Consider the following 24,033-nt stretch of genomic DNA (forward strand, 5'->3'; position numbering starts at 1 on the left):
TTAACTGTCAGATTATGGGTGATTGTCCCCTTTATTTTTTGTTTCCTAATTTTTCCATATTATTCTTTTATTAGGGAGCTCTGGTGGCCTAGTGGTAAGGAGCTGTGCCGCCAACCCAAAGGTCCACAGTTTGAATCCACCAGCTGCTCCGAGAAAGAAGAGCAGTCTCCTCCCATGGGATTAACCACCTCTGAAACCCCCTGGAGGGCCAGCTCTGAATCATTCCCACTTGGCAGCACACAACAACAGCATTCACATGCTTTGATTTTACTTCTCCTTCCCAAATGCATCCATGGGTGGTTGGGCGGAGCTTGTGAGTGTCCCTGAGCGGCCCATCTGGCCCTGGTCGGGTGCGCCCCGTGTGCTGAGTTGCTGATGGCCTTGTTTCTCCCTCGTGCAGGAATCATGTGGCTGGAACTGCTCTTGGCCTCCGTGCTGGGCTTTGCCATCTACTGGTTTGTTTCCCGGGACAAGGAAGAAACGCTGCCCATCGAACATGGCTGGTGGGGGCCTGGGACACCGCCCACCACCGGGGAGGATGAGAGCATCCACCCTTTCAAAGTGGAGACTTCAGACGAGGAGATCAAAGTAAGGCCTTTCCCCGGGCAACAGAGACAGGGGGACAGAGGTGGGCAGGGAGGCCCTTCTGTGGCTTCTCAGCTGTGCTGACAACCTAGAGACACAGGGTTCAAGTCCACCACCTGCTCTGAGGGGGAAAGATGGACTGTCTTCTCCTGTGCAATTTACTGCCTCTGAAAATCTGCTGGAAGGTCAGTTGTAACTTGTGGGTCTGCTCTTAATTATTTGGATTCTGCAGAGTGGTGTCCCCTGCAGGAGGATGGGTGACAGCTGGACACAGTGACCTGCTTTGTGGGAAGCAGCTGGTGTCCCCTACTTCAGGCCCTTCCTGAAGCCTCAGGGGACAGCTCATGGGAGTGAAGACAGGGTGGTACCAGCAACCCCAGAACAGCAAGAGAGCAGGACCAGTGTCCAGTAAGTCCTGCTGTGCACTCACTTTCCTGCAGGCCCTGCAGTGACTGTGGAAGAGGAGATGGCTGTTCCCTTGTCACAGGGTGGAAACTGAAGCTCAGAGGCATAGATCCCATCCTCCAAACTGACCACGCTGATTCGCAGAGTGACTGGCACTCAGGCCTGTCTTCCTCCACAGCCACTGCTGCCCCACCACACTGGGCTGGGGGCTGCAGGGCGGTCGGGCAGGTGACGTGGGGACAGCCTCGTGGAGGAGGTGGACTTGAGCAGCACCAGAGTCTGGGAGAGTCCCTGTCCATTCTCTCCTTTGTCCTGTGGCTACTTGAGTACCTGTGAGCAGGCTTTGTACTCGGCGTTTAGAAGATGAGGAAGGTCCTTCTCAGATAACAATGTTATGTGCCACTGAGTTGGAACCGACTCACAGCTGACCCTCCAGAGGGTTTTCAGAGGCTGTAAATCACGGGAGGAGACTGCCCATCATTTTCCTGTAGAGCAGCTGGTGGATTTGAACCACGTACCTTTCTGTTGGCAGCACAATTCCTTACCATCAAGCCACCAGAACTCCCGTAAATATCAGTTGTTGTTGTTGTTGTTGTTGTTAAGTGCCATCGAGTCGCAGGTGACTCACAGCGACCCTATGAAGGAGAGTCCTTGTCCCTTGGGTGACTTTCATCCTCTCTCCAGGTTCATAGGGTTTCCGGAGGCAAACTGTTACGAAAGTGGATGCCACTCCTCCTTCCAAGCTTGTTTTAATGGGGAGCTCTGCCCCACTCTCTGTCCGCACTGGGTAACCAGCCATTAACGCATTTGACACATCAGTGTCACAGGCAAATATCAGTAGTTTGCCTAAAATAAAACCAAATCCTCTGTTTTTTTTTATTCGATTCCCACTGAGAGTGATGCTTTTTAGCATTTTGTAAAACGCTGTCTGCCTTGAGCATTCTGCTCTTTTTTTATTTTATTTTTTTATTATTATTATTTTTGTGTGAGTGTACCGTCAAATCAGATCTGACTGGTGGTACAGGAGGAGATTGTCCCTCCTTCCCCGGCAGAGCATCTGGTGGATATGAACCGTGCGCCTCTGGGATTGTAGTTGGAGCTCCTTGCCACTAGGCCACCAGAGCTCCCCTAGCATTCTGCTCTTTTAAGAGCTATGGATGTGGGATCAAAGTGACAACCAAGCCTTTAAGTCCATGTCAATGCGCAGTGACTCGAAGGAACAGAATACAGCTGCCCCTTAGGTCTTCCAAGGATGAAACTCTTTAAAGAAGCTGTTTGCTTTGTCTTTTGCCCAAAGAGTAGCTCATGCATTTGATTTTTTGGTTTGCTGCACAATACTAAACTCACTGCACTACCAGGGCACCTTCACCTGATAATGCAGAAAGATTTGACAGGAACGTTGGGGGCAGAGCATTATTAATGAGGGAGGAACAGCTCTGAAGAGGAGAACACTGGTGCTCAGAGCATAGAGCACAACCCTTGTCACTAAATGCTACAGAGACACAATTGAATGAGAATGTTGTCACATATACATAGCCTAAATAGCAACAACACAGATATCATTTAAGACAAGAGAATCATTCAGGATCTTGTTAAAATGTGGGCTTTGTGTAGTGTATCCAGGGTAGGCACAGTGTCTGGGCTCAGATGTGTCAGGAACTGTGAAGGTGAGGGAGGGCAGGGCTCAGATCTGCTGTCATGCGGTAGATGGCACCTAACAACAACAACAACAACAACACAGTGGGGGTGGGATTGCAGCTTCTCAGCCAAAATACAGCCCAAGTGATGACTTGGGTCTTGTTATTCAGGACCAAAGTTGAACCTGCAGAATAAATCCTTTAGTGGGCTCATAGGCCAGGATTTCTGAAGTGCCTGAGGGGTTCCTGAAGCAAGCACATGTGAGGAAGTCATCCTCAGAAAGCTTAGGCTACTCGGCAGATGTGAATTTTCTCCTCTGGGGCCAGTCTCGCCCACAGCACAAATGCTCATTCTTCTTGAACCTTCTCTCCTGGTTTATAATTTTTATCCAAACTGAGTTATGATTCCAGGTTATGTATCAGCTCACCATGTGCTCAGAATGGATTTTACTTTTTTTTACATGGTTAAAAAAAAAGAAAGAAAAAATGTTTTGTAACATGTAAATTATATCACACTCAAGTTTTGTTGAATAAAGTGTTATTGGACTACTAATATACTAATTTGTATGTATATTGTCTGTGGCTGATTTCATGCTACAGGGGTAGAATTGCAGCTTGCAATGCCTAAACTGCTTACTATTTAGGGGTTAGGGAGCTCTGGTGGCCTAGTGGTAAGGACTTGCACCGTCAGCCCAAAGGCAGGCGGTTTGAATCCACAACTGCTTCGTGGAGAAAGATGGGCAGTCTGCTCTATTGTGATTTACATCCTCTTGAGAACCCACTGGAGGGTCAGCTGTGAGTTGGTTCTGACTTGCCATCCCACAACAACAACAACAGCAATAACATCTCGCCCTTCCCAAACCCAGTTTGCCCTCCATAACCGCGGAGCGGCTGCCGTGGGGCTGACGTTCCTGGTGTCTCAGAGTGGCACTGAGTGGCCTGGGGTTGGGTGGGACCTCCAGCCTTTCAGTCCCAGCTGAGCGTGTTCACCATTCTGTATAAGCTTCCTGTTGTTGTTGTGTACCGCAGAGTGGGGACTCACCCCTCCCTAATGCGTTTCCCAAGGCAGTTCACTGCATGGAAGGAGACCGTCCATCCTTCTTCTGCGGAGCAGCTGGTGGATTAAACTACATACCTTTGGGATTGCAGCACGGCTTTGTACCACCAAGCCACCAGAGCTCCCTTTTATATAAGCTTAGATAAATTAATGATCAGTGTTGTTCATACATTGAATAATGAAAGATGAAAAATCAACCTGAGGTTGAGAGTACAGAGAAGCCTCGATGAGGTTCGACGGAGTGTCTGGCTAGTGGGCTCAGATGCGGCGGGATGGTGAGGACGGCACAGGACAGGACAGAGTTAGGATCTGTTGTTCATGAGTTCGCTGTGAGTCATACTGGACTCAACAGCATCTGACAACACCACCACCACTTTGTTCACGGTCGCTGTTGAGGAGATAAGATCCACCCCTCCTGCTCCCTCCCGTGAACCTTTACCAGTGCTGGGGCAGTGGCTGGAAGGTTGCTGTCCTCAGAAAACAAACAGACAAACTCCCTGTGCTTTGTCTGACCCACTCAGGACCTATACTTGAGGATTGACAGGACCCGGTTAAGCCCGCCCTTGGAGGACAGCTGTTTCCACTATGGCTTCAACACCAACTACTTGAAGAAAGTCATCTCCTACTGGAGGAATGAATTTGACTGGAAGAAGCAGGTGGAGATTCTCAACCGATACCCTCATTATAAGACCAAGATTGAAGGTAGGCTTGGGTGCCCCCACTTGGGCAGACGTGTGCTGTGGGAATGGCCCGGCCCTCTTGTAGGATGTGATGTAGGCCAAGCTGGGGAGACTCAGAATTCAGCTACGTGGTCACTGATTGGGATATCTCTAAGCTCGTTCTCACGCTCTCATGGCCACACATCAGAACTGACTCCTCACTGATCCTCCATTGCATTTCCATGGCTGTAACTGCAGGAGGAGGGTGCCCATCAGTCTTCTCAGAGCTTCTGGTGGATTTGAACCAGCAGAGGCACAGCCTTTGGGTTAACAGTGCAACGCCCTGTGGACTGTGCCACCTGGGCTCCCTGTGTAAGATGTAACTTCATCCAGGTATAAAGAGAATGCTCAGTCCCAGCCCCAGAGGTCCCGAGAGTAGACAGCTGTTCTTAGGAGCGATTCTGGGGGCCTATGACTTGTACTTGGCTTGACGGCACTTTACAGCAATAGTGGATTCCTTACAGGAAACGTCCCCCCTTAACCCCAGAAAAATTTAGAATTGAACATGGAAATGTAAGAAGATTAAATCCATACTGATCCTCTTTAATATTGAAGTTATGCCCATTTGGAATTTAAAATATTTGTAACGCTTTAAGAAACGGCTTTTTCCAAGTAACAGATTAGACTTTGGGTTCTGATTTAAAGTATGTATTTGAGTTATGGGGTTTACCTTGAGATTTGCATGGACACCTTACTGAGGGTGTAGTCAGTAGGGAGGAGCACTGATAAACCCCAAAGGCATCCTTCTCCGGCTGTTCATGTCCACTGGTGGCCCTGCACAGAGAGATGGGCAACCTTGTCCCGGATGGTTCATGGCCTCAGACACACAAGAAGAGCCGGTTCAGCACGTCTTCGACACTCCTACTTGCCTGGGCTCAGCCTGGAGCTGGTGCTAGACCTGGCTCTGCCCTCTGTTTGCTGTCATTCTCCTGTACCATGTGCTGACCTTTCCGGTGTCCACTCTGTCCCTGCTTCTGACTGCTCAGCTCCTGGTCCCTCAGGCTCTACCTGGCCCCTGCTTGGATTCACCTTTACAGTCTTTTTGTCACTCGTTGGCTTGTTCTGTGATGAGCTTTTCATTGTGATGCCCTGGGCCTCCCATTGCAGGGAATCAAAGTCTTCTCTGAGAGTTTTAGAGTTGAAGGGGCACCAGAGGCCGCAGACTGAGTCCAGGCCCATCATGACCTGCAAAGAGGAGGGATTTTCCCAGAGTTGTTATTCCCAGAGTCCTTTCCCAGGGACATGGCATTTCACAGTCAGAACTAGAGGGTCCAGGCTAGCAGCCTGCCCCTTCTGTCTTTAGCCCATGGTTTTTCTCTGGACTCTACTCTCTGACTTTGAAGGGATCCTCTGCCATAGCCCTCACCCCATCACCCATCATGCCTGTCTTCTTCCTGGATCCACTGCTTCCGGGCTCCTGTCCCAGCAGCCTCTGCTCAGAGTGGCTAGCTCCACAGACATAGAGACATCCAAGGACAGTGCGTTTCCTTCCTCTGAAGGAAAGAGGAGCAAACAGAACACAAAGGTCTCACTACAGGACCAACAGTCCACATCATGATAAGTGGAGAAAGGACTGAAACTGTCAGTGAGTCCATCTTACAATCAGCACCTTTGGTACCAGTGTTCAGGAGGTCAGAAGAAGTATTGCATTGGGCAAGACTGCTATCAGGGTCTCCAAAATGCTGAAGAGCAAAGAGTTTGAAGACTAAGGTGTGCCTGATTCAAGCCATGGTCTTCTCAATCACCCGCTATGTATCAGAGAGCTGGACAATGAAAATGATGGCAGAAGAAGAATTGATGCCTGTGGGTTGTACTGGAGAAGAGTACTGAACATCCTATGGCTGGCAAATTGGACAAGTAGGTGTGTCTTGGTAAAGGTGCAGCAAGGGTGTTCCTTGGAGGCAAAGATAGCAAAGCTTCATCTTTCATACTTTGGACAGGTGAGGCTGTTCCCTGGAGAGGGATGACATGCTTGGAAAGATGGAGGGTCACTGAAGGAGAGGAAGACCCCCGCTCCCAACAAAATGGATTGGTACAGTGACTTCAGCAACGGGCTCTAGTGTGTCAGAGATGATGAGGATGGCACAGGATAGCACAGCATTCAGGATGGTTGTTCATAGGGTCGCAGTGAATCATACTTGACTTGATGGCACCTAACAGTCATAACAACAGGGGTTTCCTGTCATCAGAGCCCCTAACAGAGCTCTGGTAGCTTAGTGGTAAGGAATTGCACTGCCAACCCAAAGGCTTGCAGTTCAAATCCACTAGCTGTTCTGTGGGAGGAAGATGAACAGTCTTTTCTTGTATAATTTACTGCCTCTAAAACCAAAAAAGAATTGACTGACACGGAAGAATTTCAAGAAACAACATAAGAGGCTATGGTGATGAAGGAGGAAGTTCCAGCTGCTCTGAAGGATTTGGCAAAAAATAAAGCCCCAGGAATTGATGGAATAGAATACCAATTGATGTATTTCAACAAACAGATGCTTCCCTAGATGTACTTACCAAGTTGTTCCAAGAAATCTGGAGGACAACTCCTTGGCCAACTGACTAGAAGAGATCCGTATTTATTCCCATTCCAAAAAAAGGTGACCCGGCAGAATGTGGAAATTATCAAATAATATCAATAATGTCACACACTAACAAAATTCTGCTGAAGATTGTCCAGAAGTGACTACCAGAAATACAAGCTGGTTTTAGAAGAGGCCATGGCACTAGAGTCAATATTGCCAATGTCAGATGGATCTTGGCAGAAAGTAAAGAGTACCAGAAGAATGTCTATCTGTGTTTCATTGACTGTCCAAAGGTATTTGATTGTATGGATCACAGCACATTGTGGCTAACCTTGAGGAAAAGGGGAATCCCAGAACACTTGTGTTTATGTGAAACCTATCCTTGGACCAGGAAGCAGTCATTAGAACAGAACAGAGAAACACTGTATGGTTCAAAATCAGGAAAGGAGTACATCAGGGATGCATCCTGTTTCCATATCTTTTCAGTCTATATGCAGAATAGATCATTAGGGGAGAAGGGCTGTATGAGGATAAGTGTGGCATCAAGATTGGAAGAAGACTCATTAACAACCTATGACTTGCAAATGACACAACCCTGCTTGCTTAAACTGAGGAAGATCTGAAGTGTTTGCTGCAGAAGGTCAAGGACTGTAGTCATCAATATGGATTGAAGCTCAACATCAAGAAGACAAAGGGTCTCAACACTGGGCCAATTGGCATGATGGATGGAGAAGAGATTGAGGTTTTTAATAATTGTTTGGCTCCACAATCAACACCAGCAGACAAATTGCGTTGGGAAAGTCTGCTGTCAGGGACCTCTTCTGAGTACTGAAAAGCTACACTGTCAGTCTAGAGACTATGGTGCACCTAATCCAGGCCATGATCTTCACAATTACTTGCTATGTATCAAAGAGCTGGACAATGACTAAGGATGACAGAAGAATTGGTGTCTTCAAATTATGGTGCTGGAGAAGAGTCTTGAACATACTATGGACTGCCAGGAAAACAAGTAGGTCAGTCTGGGAGAGGGTGAAACCTAGTTTCTCCTTTAAGGCTAAGATTTTGAAGCTCTGTCTGACATACTTTAGGCACATGGCCAGGAGAGACCAGTCCTTGGAGAAGGACATCATGCTTGGAAGGGTGGAGGGACAGTGCAGGAGAGGAAGACCTGGATGAGATGGATTGATACAGTGACTGGGGCAATGGGAATAGTTGTGTCGGAATTAATGAGATTGGCTTGGGACAGGGCAGAGCTCAGAGCTGCTGTACATGGGGTCGCAATGGGTCGCAGGTGAGCAGGTGACTTGATGGCACATAACAACAACAACATCAACAAAAACCTAGTGGAGGGTCAGCTATGGGTCAGTTCTGACTTCATGGTGAACAACAGGAGATTTCTGTTTTGCTTTGTAATTTCCCCCAAAATATGTAATAGTACCTTCATGAAGTATAGACTCAAAAAGTGTGCAGTGAGAGGAGTCTCCCTGTCTCCCTCCCTGTCACCCTTTCTTCCCAGCTGTCCACAGTGTGAGTTCTCGGAGGAGCAAGGGAAGGCCCCCATTCTCCGGTGCATGCACATGCGTGTCTGTGCGCATGTGCGTGCGTGCGTGCACATGCGCACATTTTTTCCATTTTAAACTCAAGGGACAATTTGGCAGAATTTGAACACTAAAAATGGATTTTAGAATAGGGCCAAATTTAGCAGCACAGGATGCCCGGGGTATATTGTTCAGTGAGAGAAGCCTGGCTCCAAAATGGAATGCATGTTTGGTTCTATTTTTGTTGAAATTACGTTTTCTAACTGGAACCAGCGAGCAGAGCCTAAGGGGACGTCTTGACCAAGTGGAGTGTCAGGTCCTGAACAAAAACTAGGCCATTAGGGAGCAAACAGGAAATCTGAATCGAGCCTGGACTGCACTTACTTACCTATATTTAACATTTTGTAGTGGTGTGACATTTTGCCGAGCACACTCTTTCCATCCAGCGTCTGTACCATGTCGTCTGCCGTCCCCTCACTGTGACCTGCTCTTCCCTGGCTCTCCTCTTTCCTTTTGCCCTTTCCTGGCCCGCTGTGTCTCCTGAACTCTGTGTCTGTGCGGCTGGTGGTTCTGAGGAGTGCTTGCTCACGGTGTTCGGCTCACTGCAGGGTCTGTTGTGTGGCTGAGAAAGTGGCCTCTGGGAGCTGTCGAGTTCCCCACTGTCGACAGCTGGCGAGAAAACAGGTGATGGGGAGTGGACAGGAGAGACAGGGAGACTCCCTCTCATTACATGCTTTTTTATCCTATGCTTCATGAAGGTATTACTACATATAGGGCAGTAGGCTCTGGGGTTCGAAGGGAGCAGTGTCCCACTCGGCCATCAGTGCTGCTGCTTCTAAAGGAACCGTCAGACGCACTGCCCTTGAGGCCACAGTGCGGAGGGGGCCACCGTCACTGCAGAAATCTAGTTACTCAGGAGATGTCCGATTGGTCGGGACTCTGAGAACTGACATTTGCCTCCCGTTTTCTCTTGATTCATTTCCATCCAAGTGTCCATTTCCCTAAAGATCTGTGCCAGCACCAAGTAGTTTTGTGAGTTTTGGGCTTGGAGTTTTTGGTGGGTTGGTTTTTGGTTTTTGGTTTGGATTTCCTTTGTTGTTGTATTTTGGTTTTTTGTCAGTTTAATGGATAAAAAAATGCTCTCGTTTTAATTGGCAGTTTTAAAAATCCCAAGATTGCAAACAAGCAAATGTTTGAATGCCTGTGGTCTAGTTAGGATTCCAAAACCTGCTAATTAAAACAAGATAGAATTTTTTTCCACCCATTAAATTGGTTAAAAATCCCAAAAACAATCCGTTATACCTAGACCACAAAACTGTTGCCCAAACAGAACAAGAGAACAATTCATGGTTTAAAATCTGGAAAGATGTGTGTCGGGATTGTATTCTGTCTCCATACCTGTTCAATCTGTATGCTGAGCAAATCTTTCAAGAATTTGGACTCCGTGAAGAAGAATGTGGCATCAGGATTGAAGGGACACCCATCAACAACCTGCATTATGCAGAAGACACAACCTTGTTTGCTGAAAGTAAGGAGGACTTTAAATGTTTGCTGCGATATGGATTATATCTCAGTGTCAAGAAGACAAAACCCCTCATCACCAGGCTAACAGGCAACATCATGATAAATGGAGGAAAGATTGAATTTGTCCATAATTTCATCTTGCTTTAGATTCACAATCAACACGCCTGGCACCAGTAGTCAAGACATAAAAATAGCTCTTTCTCTTGGGCTTGGATCAGGTGGCAGGCAGCCAGGTTCTATCGCTCAGCCACGGCCAAAATCAAGGCTTGGGACCTTTGCGGCAAGAAGGAGGAGCTGTTAAAACAGCAGGACGATCTGAAGGTGGAGCTTTCCCAGCTGCACGTCGCCAAAGTGACAGGCTTCTAAGCTATCCAAAATCCGAGTTGTCCGAAAATCCATTGCCCATGTTCTCACTGTTATTAACCAGACTCGGAAGGAGAACCTCAGAAAATGCTATAAGGGCAAGAAGTACAAACCCCTGGATCTGCGGCCCAAGAAAACATGTGCCTTGCGCCGAAGGCTCAACAAGTATGAGGAGAACCTGAAGACCAAGAAGCAGCAGCAAAAAGAGCGCCTGTACCCACTATGGAAATATGCAGTCAAGGCCTGAACTTCTTAAATAAATAAAACACAAAACAATCAATCAATCAATCAATCAATCAATCAATCAATCAATAAACAAACAAACAAACAAACAAATAAAAAAAAATGTACTGCATTGGAAAAGTCTGCTGTCAAGGACCTTTCCAAAGTACTGAGGAGCAATGCTGTCAGAAGACTAAAGTGTGTCTGATTCAAGACATAGTCTTTTTAATCACTTGCTGTGTGTCTGCTGTCTTCAATATGAATTGAAATTCAACATCAAGATAACAAAGATTTTCACCACTGGGCCAATTGGCAGCATCATGACAGACGGAGAAGAGATTGAGAGTGTTAATAATTTCAGCTTGCTTGATTCCACCGTTAACACTTGTGGCACCAGCAGTCAGAAAATTAAAGATGACTTGCACTGGGAAAAATCTGCTGTCGGGGACCTCTCCAGAGTACTGAAGAGTAAGGACATCAGTAAGGACATTAGTAAGGACTAAGCTGTTCCTGATCTAAGCCAATGTCTTTACAATTACTTGTTATGTGTCAGAGAGCTGGACAATAACTAAGGATGATTAAAGAAGGATCGATGTCTTTGAGTTACGATGTTGGGGAAGAGTATTGAATGTACTATGGACTGCCAAGAGAACAAACAGTTCTGTCCTAGAGAGGATGAAACCAAATTTCTTCTTGGAGGCAAGGATTTTGAAGCTCTATTTCACATACTTGGGCACAAGGCCAGGAGGAACCAGTCCTTGAAAAAGGACATTATTCTTGGAAAGGTATAGGTAGAGCACAAGAGAGGAAGACCCCAGATGAGATGGATTGACCCAGTAAGGGGGTAGTGGAGGTAGATGCATCAGAGATAGTGAGACTGGCTCAGGACATGGCAGGCTTTAGAGCTATTGAACATAGGGTTGTTGTGGGTCATAGGTAGCTTGATGGCACCTAACAACAAAAATGGCAACAGTGTGTCTGAGAGGTGGACAATGAATAAGGATGACAGAAGAAACATTGTTGCCTTTACGTTGTGGTGTCAGGGAAGAGGATTGACTATCCCATGAACTGCCAAAACAGGAAACAGATCTGTCTTGGAGAAAGTGGAGCCAGAGTGCACCTGGGAGGTAAGGATGGCAAAGCTTCATTTCACACCCTTTGAGCATCTTATTAGGAAGGGATCTTCCCTGGAAATTTCCTATTGCGAAATTTACTGCCTCTGAAAACCCACTGCAGTGTCGACTGTAAGTTAGTTCTAACTCCATGGTCCTCAACAACAGCATGCCTTGGGAAGGTGGAAGGAGGGTGAAAGAGAAGAAGACCCTCAATGAGATGGGTTGACACAGTGACTGCAGCAATGGGCTCAAGTGTATCAGAAATGACGAGGATGGCGCATGATAGGTTCACATCTGTTCTTCATGACTGTTCTTCATGTGTCTAGTTGACTTGATGGCACCTAACAACAACAGTTGTACATACTACAAACAACAAACTACAGAACAATATCATTGATTTCACATGCAAGCAAGATTCTACTGAAGATTATCCAAAAACGACTGGAACAAGTACCTCAGCAGAGAACTGCCAGAAGTCCAGGCTGGGGTTAGAAGGGGTCGTGGTACTAGGGGTATTGTAGCTGATGTTAGATGGATCTTGGCTGAAAGCAGAGAATACCAGAAGAATGTCTATCTGTGTTTCATTGATTATGCAAAGGCATTTGACTGCGTGGATCATAACAAACTGTGGCTGACTCTGGGAAGAATGGGAATCCCAGAACATATAATCGTGCTAATGCGAAACCTATACTTGGACCAAGAGGCAGTAGTCAGAACAGAGCAGGGCAACACTGCATGGTTCAAAATTGGGAAGGGTGTACGCCAGGGATGTGTCCTGTCTCCATACCTTTTTAACCTGCATGCAGAGCAGATTATCCGAGAGGCAGGGCTCTATGAGGAGAAGTGTGGCGTTAGGATTGGTGGGCGATCTGTCAACAATCTGTGTTATGCAGATGACACAACCCTGCTCGCTGAAACTGAGGAGGACCTCATGCACTTACTGCAGAGGGTCAAGGACTGCAGCCTTCAATATGGACTGAGGCTCAATGTCCAGAAGACAAAAATTCTCACCACTGGACCAATCGGTAGCATCAGGATGGATGGTGAAGAGATTGAGATTGTTCACAGCTTCAGTTTGCTCGGCTCCACAGTCAACACTCTTGGCACCAGTAGCCAGGAAATCAAAAAACGTATTGCGATGGGAAAGTCTGTGGTTAGGGACCTCTCCAAAATACTCAAGAGCAACAGTGTCTCTCTGGAGATCAAGGTCCGCCTGATACAGGCCATGGTTTTTGCAGTCACTTGTTATGCATCAGAGAGTTGGACAATGACTAGGGAGGATAGAAGGAGAATTGATGCCTTTGAGCTGTGGTGCTGGAGAAGAGTACTGAATGTACTATGTATGGACTGCCAAGAAAACAAATAGATTCATCCTAGAGAGGGTTAAACCAGGCTGCTCCTTGGAGGCAAGGATTCTGGGGCTTCACCTGACATACTTTGGACATGTTGTAAGGAGAGACAGGTCTTTGGAGAGAGACATCATGCTGGGTAGAGTAGAGGGACGGCACAGGAGGGGAAGACCCTCTATGAGGTAGATTGATTCAGTGACTGGGGTAATTGGGATGGGAGTGTCAGAGACAGTGCGATTGGCACAGGATAGAGCAGGGTTTAGGGCTGTTGTACATAGGGTCGCTATGAGTCGCAAGCGACTCGACGGCACATAACAACAACAACAATGACTTGACTGCATAGCGGTTTTTTTGCTGTTTCCCCCAAATGTTAGTTCCCTTGTTTATTTTCTTTGCCCCTCCCCCCCTTTTTAAAGAATGGGCATGTACAAATGGTTTGCTGTCAACCTTTGACCAGAAAGTGGAAGGTTCAGAACTACCGGGGGGGGGGGGGGGCAGGGCGCTGCAGAGGGCTGCCATGAAAAGTGTTCATAGGGCGATGTGTGGGCTCTGGTTCAACAGAACCAAATGCCACCCACTTGTGTGAAGGCCACTGGCAAGAAGACTTCTGGATGTGTCAGAATTGACTTGGCAGGCTTGGCTTCTCTACCTCCCCCACTTTATGCCTTTGAGAAATGCGGCCATAGCAGTACCCCCTTACAGGTTGATGTGCAGACCAAGCGTGGGCACCTTGATGAGGGCAACAGGTGTCAACAGAGGCAGCGTGAATTGGTGAATTGTCCTTGTGCCTGAGGGTGGACACCTGACGACACCCCGAGGGCCGCGGGTCAGGACTGCAGCCCCCGAGCCCTCTCTGTGTTCTTTTCCGCAGGCCTGGATATCCACTTCATTCATGTGAAGCCCCCACACGTGCCTGCAGGACGTACTCCGAAGCCCTTGCTCATGGTGCACGGCTGGCCTGGCTCTTTCTATGAGTTTTATAAGATCATCCCTCTCCTAACCAACCCCAAGAACCATGGCCTGAGTGACGAGCACATCTTTGAAGTCATCTGCCCTTCCATTCCGGGCTACGGCTACTCACAGGCATCCTCTAAGAAGGGTAAGGTTTCCTAGAGGCTGCGTGCCCTGGTGCTTGCCCGGTGTGGGCAAGATTCTCCCACCGGGCACCTCTGCTCGCAGGAGGATAGGGCATGGCACTGAGGATGCTGGGAAGGAGGTCTGGAATTTGAGTGCAGAGACAGCCAGGAGCATTTTTATTATGTAATGGGGCCAGCACATTTTAGAACATAAAGAAGGTAGAAGGCGGAGTTCAGGGCTGGTGTAGGGACCTGGACTTGTATTGTCATGATTTCTAAACTCAGGTAGTGTTTTCTCTGAACCTAGACTGTTCCCAGCTCATTGGGGTGATGAGATTATAGATGTAGTAAATGGGCTTGTGGCTACCTCCCCGAAGCTGGCCTGAGCCAAGGACATCCCTCCCAGCCTTACTGAGAAGTGGTGGTCACTCACAGCTCCCTCTGTGGAGACAGCTCTCTGGGGTGTTATCCCATCTTGCCCCTTGGATGCCAGGGTCCCTTCTAACCATTGGTAGGCTCCCCCCTCTCCCCTGGAGGCACGCCTGTGGAATTCCACCAGGAATTCCTAGAACTCCTCCCTTTACCTCCTCGCTGTTTCCCCTCACCACCAGGCTTAGACACGGTGGCTACGGCCAGGATCTTTTACAAGCTGATGATGCGGCTCAACTTCCAGGAGTTCTACGTTCAAGGTGGAGACTGGGGCTCCTTGGTCTGCACCAACATGGCCCAGATGGTGCCCAGGTGAGAGTCCCATTTGGGGTGTACGGATGTGTAGGCACACCTTTGTGTGGCATCAGCAGGCACTGAGCTTGAGCCTGGGGGCCCCCGCCATACCAGTGGACACACAGATGTTACCGGACTGAGTCACAGTGTCTCACATCCTGATACGTGACTGTCCCATACACTTTCTAACAATATAAATGGAGTAATTGAAAAAGACTTGCTTAGAAATACATTCTTATACGGTATAAGATCTTAACTTTAGTGTCCTCTGATCTTAAATGGAGGTTTAACAATATTATGCCAAATTATCCATGTTACTAATTTAACTAACTCATGTGATCACATTGTTAACAATAAGCAAAGGAGGACGTAGGTACCGCCAAGCCAGAAGACCAGAAGTGGAGCATGTCCTTTGGAGCCAGACCCTGGGCTGGGAAGCTCCTTGAGGCGTATGGAGTCTCCTAGGAATGCTGGCCCTGTAGGTACTGAAGGAAAGTCTTCCCTAGAGCTGGCAGTCTGCGTATGGACATCCAGCCTCCTAAATGCAGAGTAGGCCCTTCTTCATTGAGATTAATGACAGTGCTCAGAAATTTAAAACTTCTGCTCTGGAAGAATTTTATCTTAAAGAAGCAGAAGACACTGATTATACTTCTTGAAATCTTGATGCCATTACTGTTCTCAGCAATTATAATGTATCTTCATTTCAATCGTTTACCAAGGAGAAGACCTGCTTTTAACTACTACCCACTTGCTATTAGTTTGCTGCCTGAATACTTCCACTATTACCCTCGGGAGAGTAGATTTCAACTTGTCTATATCCCTTCCAGAAGTGAAACTTGGGAGAATATCAGTGAAATTGTGGTGGAAAGCTGTAATGTGCCTTTTGATGGTTAGACATGAAGCTGGGACAAGGATGAGGATGCTGTTAGAATGGATCCTTTCAAGTTTCCCCCTGCGAGTTCTTATGAGAACTCTAATGCTTGAGTCTGGATGTTCACATTCTAAAGAGACATTAGAAGGGGCAGTTGAGGATGGATGAGATAGTCCATGTAAAGTTGATCCTTTCAAAAGACACAAAGGAGCTATGTATATTTAGCTGTCAATGCGAATTAAAATGTTAAAAAAGAGAGAATACGTTGTTTTTATGTTATGTGCCATGCAGTTGACTACAAATCATAGCGGTCCTATGCCCAATAGCTCTGCACTCTGCTCTATCCTGAGCCAATACCACTGTCTCTGACACACCTAGCCTCATTTATTATACCCCAGTTATTATGTCAATTCATTCATCTAGGGTCTTCCCTCCTACGCTGCACCTCCGCCCTTCCTAGCATGATGTCCTTCTCCAAAGACTGATCCCTCCTGGCTACATGCCCAAAGTATATGAGACAGAGTCTCAAAGTCCTTGTCTTGGAGGAGCACCTTGCTTTCACCTTCTCTAGGACAGACCTCTTAGTTAGTTGTCTTGGCAGTCCATGGTATGTGAAATACTCTTCTCCAGCACCACAACTTAAAGGCATCGAAGATTCTTCTGCCATTCTTGGTCATTGTCCAGCTCTCAGATGCAGAGCAAGTAATTTCAAAGATCATGGCTTGGATCAAGGCATACTTTAGTCTCTAGACTGACATCATTGTTCTTCAGCACTCTGGAGAGGTCCCTGATAGCACATTTTCCTAATGCAATTCATCTTTTGATTTCCTGACTGCTGCTGCCAAGAGTGTTCATTGTGGAATTGAGCAAACTAAAATTGTTAACAATCTCAATCTCTTCTCCATCTAACATGGGGGGAAAGTTAATCATCAGGAATAGTTAATTAAAAAGTTCAAAGGGGAAGGGGAAAGGACCCCAAATTCTGAAACACATTGAAAGTTAATCAGTAACCTGGGGAGGATTTCAGCCAAGTACTTGGGACCTGCTACGATTCTTCTCTTGGCGCAGGATGCCGTGGGCCTCAGGGACAGGTGGGAGGGTCTGTGGGTCACTTGGACTTGAGTCCTCCTGGGTGGTGTGAGCCAGAGCTGGTGGCCCAGGCACTTGCTCATCGGAGATGGGAAGGTCAAGATCAGTCCTTGCTGATGGCCAAGCATGGGAGAGCGCTGACAGGAATGTTGTCCTGGTTCTGCGTCTTCCCCACACCTCCTCCTTCAGACAGCTGTGGCTTCCTCCCCAGACGATGGGGCACGTGCCCCTCAGCCTGTGCCTCCTCATCGCTTTGCTCCCCTTTCCTCACTTTGCACCCCCCACCCCGCCTCTCTCCCATTAGGCATGTGAAGGGCCTGCACTTGAACATGGCTTTCGTCTTAAGCAATGTCCACTTCCTGACCCTTCTGCTGGGACGGCGCTTCCAGTGGCTCTTTGGCCACACCGAGAGAGACATTGAGCTGCTGTACCCCCTGAAGGAGAAGATTCTCAACAGCGTGATGAGGGAGAGTGGTTACATGCACATCCAGTGCACGAAGCCGGACACTGTGGGTGAGTGGCCACGGGGCTGGAGCTGGCTCTGGTTCCTGTCACCCACAGAAAGGGTTTTACATCCTCTCCATTCAATAGGACAGGCAATGAGGGAAGCCCTCCTGTCCCCACAACACTGTCACTGGGCTGGAACCCTGTGGAAAAATCCCAGTTCTCCTGACCTTTAACTATTTTTTCCCCATGTTCTTGTTATGTACCATCTAGTCAGAACTGACTAATAGCTGACCCTCCAGTGGGTTTTCAGAGGTTCAAATCACATGGGAGGAGACTGTCCATCCTTCTCCCACAGAGCAGCTGGGGGATTTGAACTGTATGCCCTTGGATTGGCAGTGCAGCTCCTTACCACTAGGCCACCAGAGCTCCCTATGTTTTTCCTGATTGTTGTTGTTGTTAGGTGCCATTGAGGGGGTACAGCTCATAGCAGCCTTATGAACAACAGATCTGAGCCTTGTCCTGTCCTGTGCCATCCTCATCGTCCCTGACTCACTCGAGCCCATTGCTCCAGTCATGTGTCAGTCCACCTCGCAGAGGGTCTTCCTCTCCTTCAATGACCCTCTACCTTGCCCAGCATGAAGCTTGAATATAATGGGCATCAAAGTCTTAGGCTAGGCCAAACAATTCTCTTCAATTGGTTCCATATTCTTGGGGGCTTTCCCTGCCTCTGGGCCCGAGCAAGTAGCAGCGGGCTGGGAGTGTGGAGAGGAAGGAGCTTGGGAACTCTGGGGCGGTGGGGTCGTCTCTAGCAAAGGAAGGGGGAGCGTACCTCTGGACCCCCAGGGAGAAGTTCTTGAGCAGTGGTGGCACACCCAGAAGCCATTTTCATCACCAGCTTCCAGTTAAAGCCGAATTCCTTTTAAAAGATAAACCATGACTCTCATCCATCAGTGTGAAAGAGCACATTCAAAGACTTCATTTAGCTCAGTAATGAATAACCCCAGCTCACGAGTGTGGAGTTACTCCTGACCCTCAGTGATTCTGCTTGTCTCATAGGCTTTCTGAGACAGTGAATCTGCAATTGCTGTAGAAGCGTTCTATTACCTCACTCTTCTCCTGGGGAGAGGCTGGTTTGGCTCCTGACTGAGTTGGCATCTGCATCCCTTACCCACGTCGTTGTTGTTAGGTGCTGTGGAGTCAGCCACACAGTGACCCTGTGAACAGCAGACTGGAGGCTTGGCCAGCCTGCACCGCCCTCAAGATCTGCGACAGGCTCGAGCCAGTGTCCCTGTTGGGGCAGCCTTCTGTTCACATCTGTGAGACAGCCTGTAACAATAACAACAGCACTTTCTAAAACTAATCCGATTTGAAAAGTAATCTGTAATCATCATCCCAAAATCGAAAACCAAAGAACTTGACGAGCCCATCAGCTCCAGCCTCCCCTGGCCTCCCTCCTCCTCCCTGGCCTCGGAAGAACTTGCTGACATTTGTGGCTGATAGACTTTCATGAATTGATGAGGCCTGCAAATCGGTAGCGGTGTCAGAGACAAGTGACCCCAGTAGCCCAGAGCCCACCTTGTTCGTGCTCCCTCCCAGGCAGTTCCCACCCCAGGATGGAACGTTCTCCAGGCTTCTCAGATCGCTTGCTGTTCCTCTGTTCTTCCTGCTTTTTATGAGTGGAAGCAGAGTATAAACTCGCTGAGTCTAGCTTCCCTCACACAACTTCATGTTTGTGAGATTTTCTGGTGTTGCCCCAAACAATTTTAATGATTGAGGACTATTTTAGCTTATAGATAGATGTATTTGTTTGTTTATTGTAAAGATATATGGAACAGAATATCCTCTAACTTGTACAATTGAGTGACACATTCTGCTCAGCCTCCTGTTCAGCCTTCACCACCACCTGTCTCAATATTTCCCATCATCTTAAGTGATAACCTGCTTTGGACTCTTGGATGGGATCTCACTTATCACTGACTACAGTATACAGAACCCCTTCATCCCATCCACCCCCCTCAAAACAAATCCATCACCAGAAGCCTTTTCAAATTAGTTTTTATGTTTATCTGTCACTTGGCCCTCACAACACGGGGTTGTAGACCATTCAGTCTGAAGGAAGCTGTCTATGCAGTAAGGTGCTCTAGTGGGGAAGAGCATTACATGTTGCTGAAAGGTCAGCAGATGGAATCTACCAGAAGCCCCACCAGAGAAAATTGAGCTCATCTCCTCCTGCAAAGGTTCAATGGCCTCAGAAATGTGGTGAAGGGTCGCCAAGAAATTGACACTGGCTGACAGTGGCTGCCATTACTGTTGAAACATAATGAGTTAGAACTGACCCATAGCCCACCCTCCTGCAGGCTTTTTAGAGGCTATAAACTGGAGCAGAGGAGACTACCCATCTTTCTACTGTGGAGCAGCTGGTAGATTTGAACCACATACCTTCAGCTTGGCAGTACTGCTCCTCACCACCAGAGCTGCCTATGAAGAAGTATTATTCTCTTGTATCAGTTGGAGGGTCTTGAGGCTGAGGCCTAAGAAAGTGAGGTAGATGCATAAGCACCCCAAGAATTAGGTCACAGCAAACACGCTTCCTGCCATGGCCTACTTCCTGGGACCAGCACCACACTTCAGCCCTGAGGAGGGCCCTGGGCGCCTGACTGATCCCCTTCCTCACTCCTTCCCCCCAGGGTGTGCCCTAAATGACTCCCCTGTGGGCCTGGCGGCCTATATTCTGGAGAAATTTTCCACCTGGACCAATTCGGAATTCCGGAACCTGGAAGATGGAGGCCTAGAGAGGTGAGACTCCTCTTGTCCCCACTTGGCAGCCACCTCCTTCACTTGCCACTGTCCTTCTCTTCTCTGTTTGCTTTATTGAGTGGGAGGTTTAATCGAGAAAATGGATTAGAAGTTCCATCTACCTGTGGCTGGTACCTTATGGATGAAGAAGCTGAGGCGCAGAGAGGTCTAGTGATCTGCTCCAAGCTGCCCAGGAGGGTGATCAGCACTAGGAGGGAAGACTTGAACTTCTCATGCTCTGATACCCAAGCAGCCCTCCTGGGATGTGGGAGCCCTGAGGGCCAGGAAGGAGCAGGGCCTTTCCCCCCAGGTCCCTGGGAACAGGCTTCCTGGCTGCAGCTATTCCTCTTGAAGTTAACCCCAAGTTTGGTTGCGGGGAAAATGGGGGATGACCTACCTCTGAGAGTCTCAGAAGGCTGCAGCCTCCACGGACCAGGAGCTCTCAGTTCCCTGGCCAAACTCAGGCTTGATCAAGGTTGCCACTGAACTACCTTCTCCAGCCCTTCAGTGATGCATCCAGCACCAGGGCTGGGGGCAGGGACAGAGAGTGAGACAGGATGGATGTGCTGGGCATGTCATTGTTGTTGTTTTTATGTGCCATCGAGTTGAGTACAGCTCACAGCAACAATATGAACAACAGACCTAAACCCTGTCCTATCCCTGTCCTGTTTCTGACACACTTGAACCCATTGCTGCAGTCACTGTGTCAAGCCATTTCATTGGAGGTCTTCCTCTCTTTTGCTAACCCTCCCCCTTTCCAAGTATATGTCCCATTCCAAGAATTAACAGCCCCTTCAAGCAGCACGCTCAAAGTATGTGAGGCAAGGCTTCGCTGTCCTTGCCTCCAGTGAGCCCTCTAAGACATCTTCTTGTTGTGTACTGGTGAGTCAGAACCAACCCATAGCTGACTCTCCAGCAGGTTTTTAGAAGCAATTCATGCACAGGAGGAGATTGCCCATCCTTCTCCCAGGGAGCAGCTGGAGGATTCAAACCATGTGCATTCAGGATTGCAGCACAGGTTCTTACCACTAAGCCACCAGAGCTGCTCAATAAATAGCTGTTGCATGAATGAGTTCTAGAATGCAGGCATGTGCAAAGGACCATGGGAATCTTTTTGCTTTCCTTTCCCCCAATATATTTATTTACCATATTCTTCACATATGCTGTATTTTATAATTTTATGGATATATAAATTTTTAGAACATTTTTAAAATGTTAAGTAAATTTACTACAGTGCATACTGAATAAAATTACTTTGCTATTGTTTAGACAAGCTAGGATTTTTTTGAGAAGAGATACAAGATTTTAAGAGAACAGCAATCAAGAATTAGAATAGATATGTTTCTTTTAATGGAAAAAGCATTGAAACAATTACATATTCAAGACATGTTGTTGCCATCAGAGCACCATGGATGAATGCATAAGTTGGCCAGGTGGAGGCACAGCAAACTCTACAATGGCTCGAATGAGCTCCCTTCCCACCTAGTAACTGACACATTTGCATACAATGGTTTCTGAACCACTGGGCCCATGGGGATCTTTTGAGGAGCCAAGGGACTCAGTTAGGCTAAGGGATGGGAAGCGGAAGTGATTGGGAGAATCTTTTTGGGCTTTGAAGGATGAATAGGAGTTTGCCATGTTGAAAAAGAAATATAGGCAAAGAGACCAGCAAAAGCAAAGAATGGAGCAGTTAAAATGCAGGTTCTTAGAAGAGCTCTGGTGGCCTAGTGGCAAGAAGCTGCACTGCAATCCCAGAGGCACTGGGTTCAAATCCACCAGGTGCTCTGCCGGGGAAGGAGGGACAATCTCCTCCAGTACCAGTCAGATCCAATTTGATGGTATACACACAAAAATAATAAAATAAATATTTAAAAAAAAACCCAAAACAAAAAAAATTTTTTTTAAAAAAATGCAGGTTCTTGGAAAGAGGCCTGGTCCAGGGCTTGGAACAGGAAATGGAGACAGACCATGAAATGGATTTTCTAGGCAGGCCCTCGCCCTGGCCCTTTGCATCTGTCACCCTGCTCGGTATCTGGCAGGACTCAAAGGTCAGTTAGGACCATCCTGGCAAGAGGCTAGGTCCTGCTCCTTGCCCATAAATATGGGGAACAGCTGACAACCCCCTCCCCAGTTATCCCTCAGACCCTCTCCTCCAGTGTCCTCTGGCCTAGCAAGTGAGCCAGAACTTTGCATGAGGGACATACACGGTCAGGTCTGTGGTTTAGGCAGACCCCCTCTCTGCCGTGGGGAAAAGTGCCAGTCTGGGTTTTTGAGCCATGGTCGGAGCCCACGGAGGTGGAAGCAGGCTGATTTGATGAAAGTCCCTTGCAGGATGAAAATGTTTACTTTCCCTTTAGTTTTCACGTTGTCATCCAGATTGTATTTGAAGGATTCCTACTTTCTGCTCTGCAGCTTGCTGCTATTGTAGGAGATCTTGTCATGTAATGTCAGATCAGAACTGACTCAGACCTCCAGTGGGTTTTCAGAGACAGGAAACTGAATGGGAGGAGATTGCCCATCTCTCTCCCGTGGAGCAGCTGGTGGATATGAACAAAGGACTTTTGGTTGCCAACGCACCTCCGTACCACTAGGCTACCAGAACTGCATACAATGCAATAATATAAGAGTAGAGAATGAAAAGAACTCGTGTCTCTCTCTCTCTTTCTCTCTCTCTCTGTGTGTGTGTGTGTGTGTGAGAGAGAGAGAGAGAGAGAGAGAGACAGACAGACAGAGACAGAGAGACGGAGAGAGAATGAGAGTACAGTGTCCAAGGAGGGGTTCAGCGTCAGCAGAGAGGCCACTTGTCTTTGCTGTAGGCACACTGAACGGAGACACTGTGCTTACTTGGATACAGGGCTCAGGAAGCAGGTCAAGATGAGAAGAAATTCTTTATTCTGTGCCCTTCACAGTGTTAATAATCAGAGTGCACAGACAAAGCGGCAGCAGGGACGCTGGGAGAAGCTGTCCAGAAGCCAGGAGGACCTGAGTGAGCTCAGGGGAGTGTCAGGAGGTCTGGGGATGCCACTGGGGCACCTGGAGGCCATCAACTTTTGCAGGCAGAGGTTGAGGAGATGGAAGGCATGACCAGAGGAAGGGGACAGACAGGCACAGGGAGGGGACATTGGCACAAACGTCTTTGGAATGATAATACTTGGCTGTGGAGGGAGCAGGTGATGGACAGTTGAGCTGAGGATGTGGGGTGGGTAGGGGACGAACCTGGGGAGGAGCCAGGACTGGTCTCTCCTCTGAGCAGCAAAAGGCCGGGATGGAAGTGAGGAGGACAGTGTTGGGGTCCACAGGCCCCCTCAGAGCCCTCCCTCTGGCCTGTGCTGGACACTGGGCATTTCTGAATCTCGAAGAAGGGGTAACAGAAAATGGGATACCATGGGCCAGCATTGCACTCTAGAGTGGGGCTGGGGGTCAGGACACCCCAGCCTGTTCCTCACCAGATGCCCACCTCAGGTTGATTACGCTGTCACCTCAGGAGCTCATCTCTTCCACCCTCAAAACTACATGAACTGATCCTCCCCTCGGTGGACTCAAATTCCTCCTACCTCCCTGGGCTTGAGAAGAACTAAAGCTCCCAGGTGTCCACGCTGTCACCTTCCCTTGGACAGCTTGCTGCCAGTAATGAGGCCCCGGGGAGTTCATGGTGTCCAGCGGCTCCGTGACTGACCAGCCTTCCCTGCCCCTATGTTCACTGAGGTATATACTCCCATGTACATATGTGGAGGGGCCACATACTCCCTGGAAGGGTCCCTCTAAGTTCCGCTGGAAATGCCTTTTACATATATTAATCTGACACCTTCCAGCCAAATTTACTTCCTCTTAAAATCCAATGTGTGAGTGGCCTCCTGAATTCTCCTGGCCAACAGGTGGAATTTCTCCTTGTGCCACCTCTCTGCCTAACTGCCAGTATATCCAGTAATGTTCATGCCTGATCGCCCTCTGGGGTCGTGTGCTCCTTCAGAGAGGCTCCCAGCCCGAGGCACCTTTGGGGCTTT

The 24,033-nt window shown here is 48.1% G+C and overlaps 1 protein-coding gene across 1 annotated transcript; it reads left to right on the top strand.

The window, feature by feature from the left end:
* The first annotated feature begins 405 nt into the window (after nt 1-405).
* Nucleotides 406-20,033, top strand: EPHX1 (epoxide hydrolase 1, microsomal (xenobiotic)). Its single transcript, XM_006898054.1, has 6 exons — nt 406-588; nt 4,206-4,386; nt 13,899-14,126; nt 14,715-14,844; nt 17,091-17,299; nt 19,921-20,033. The coding sequence occupies exons 1-6, from the start codon at nt 406-408 to the stop codon at nt 20,031-20,033; spliced, it is 1,044 nt and encodes a 347-aa protein (XP_006898116.1).
* Nucleotides 20,034-24,033: the final 4,000 nt, after the last annotated feature.

This window comes from Elephantulus edwardii, unplaced genomic scaffold (genome assembly GCF_000299155.1).
Source record: "Elephantulus edwardii isolate Elephantulus edwardi_28Jun2011 unplaced genomic scaffold, EleEdw1.0 scaffold00218, whole genome shotgun sequence".
Lineage (NCBI taxonomy): Eukaryota > Metazoa > Chordata > Mammalia > Macroscelidea > Macroscelididae > Elephantulus > Elephantulus edwardii.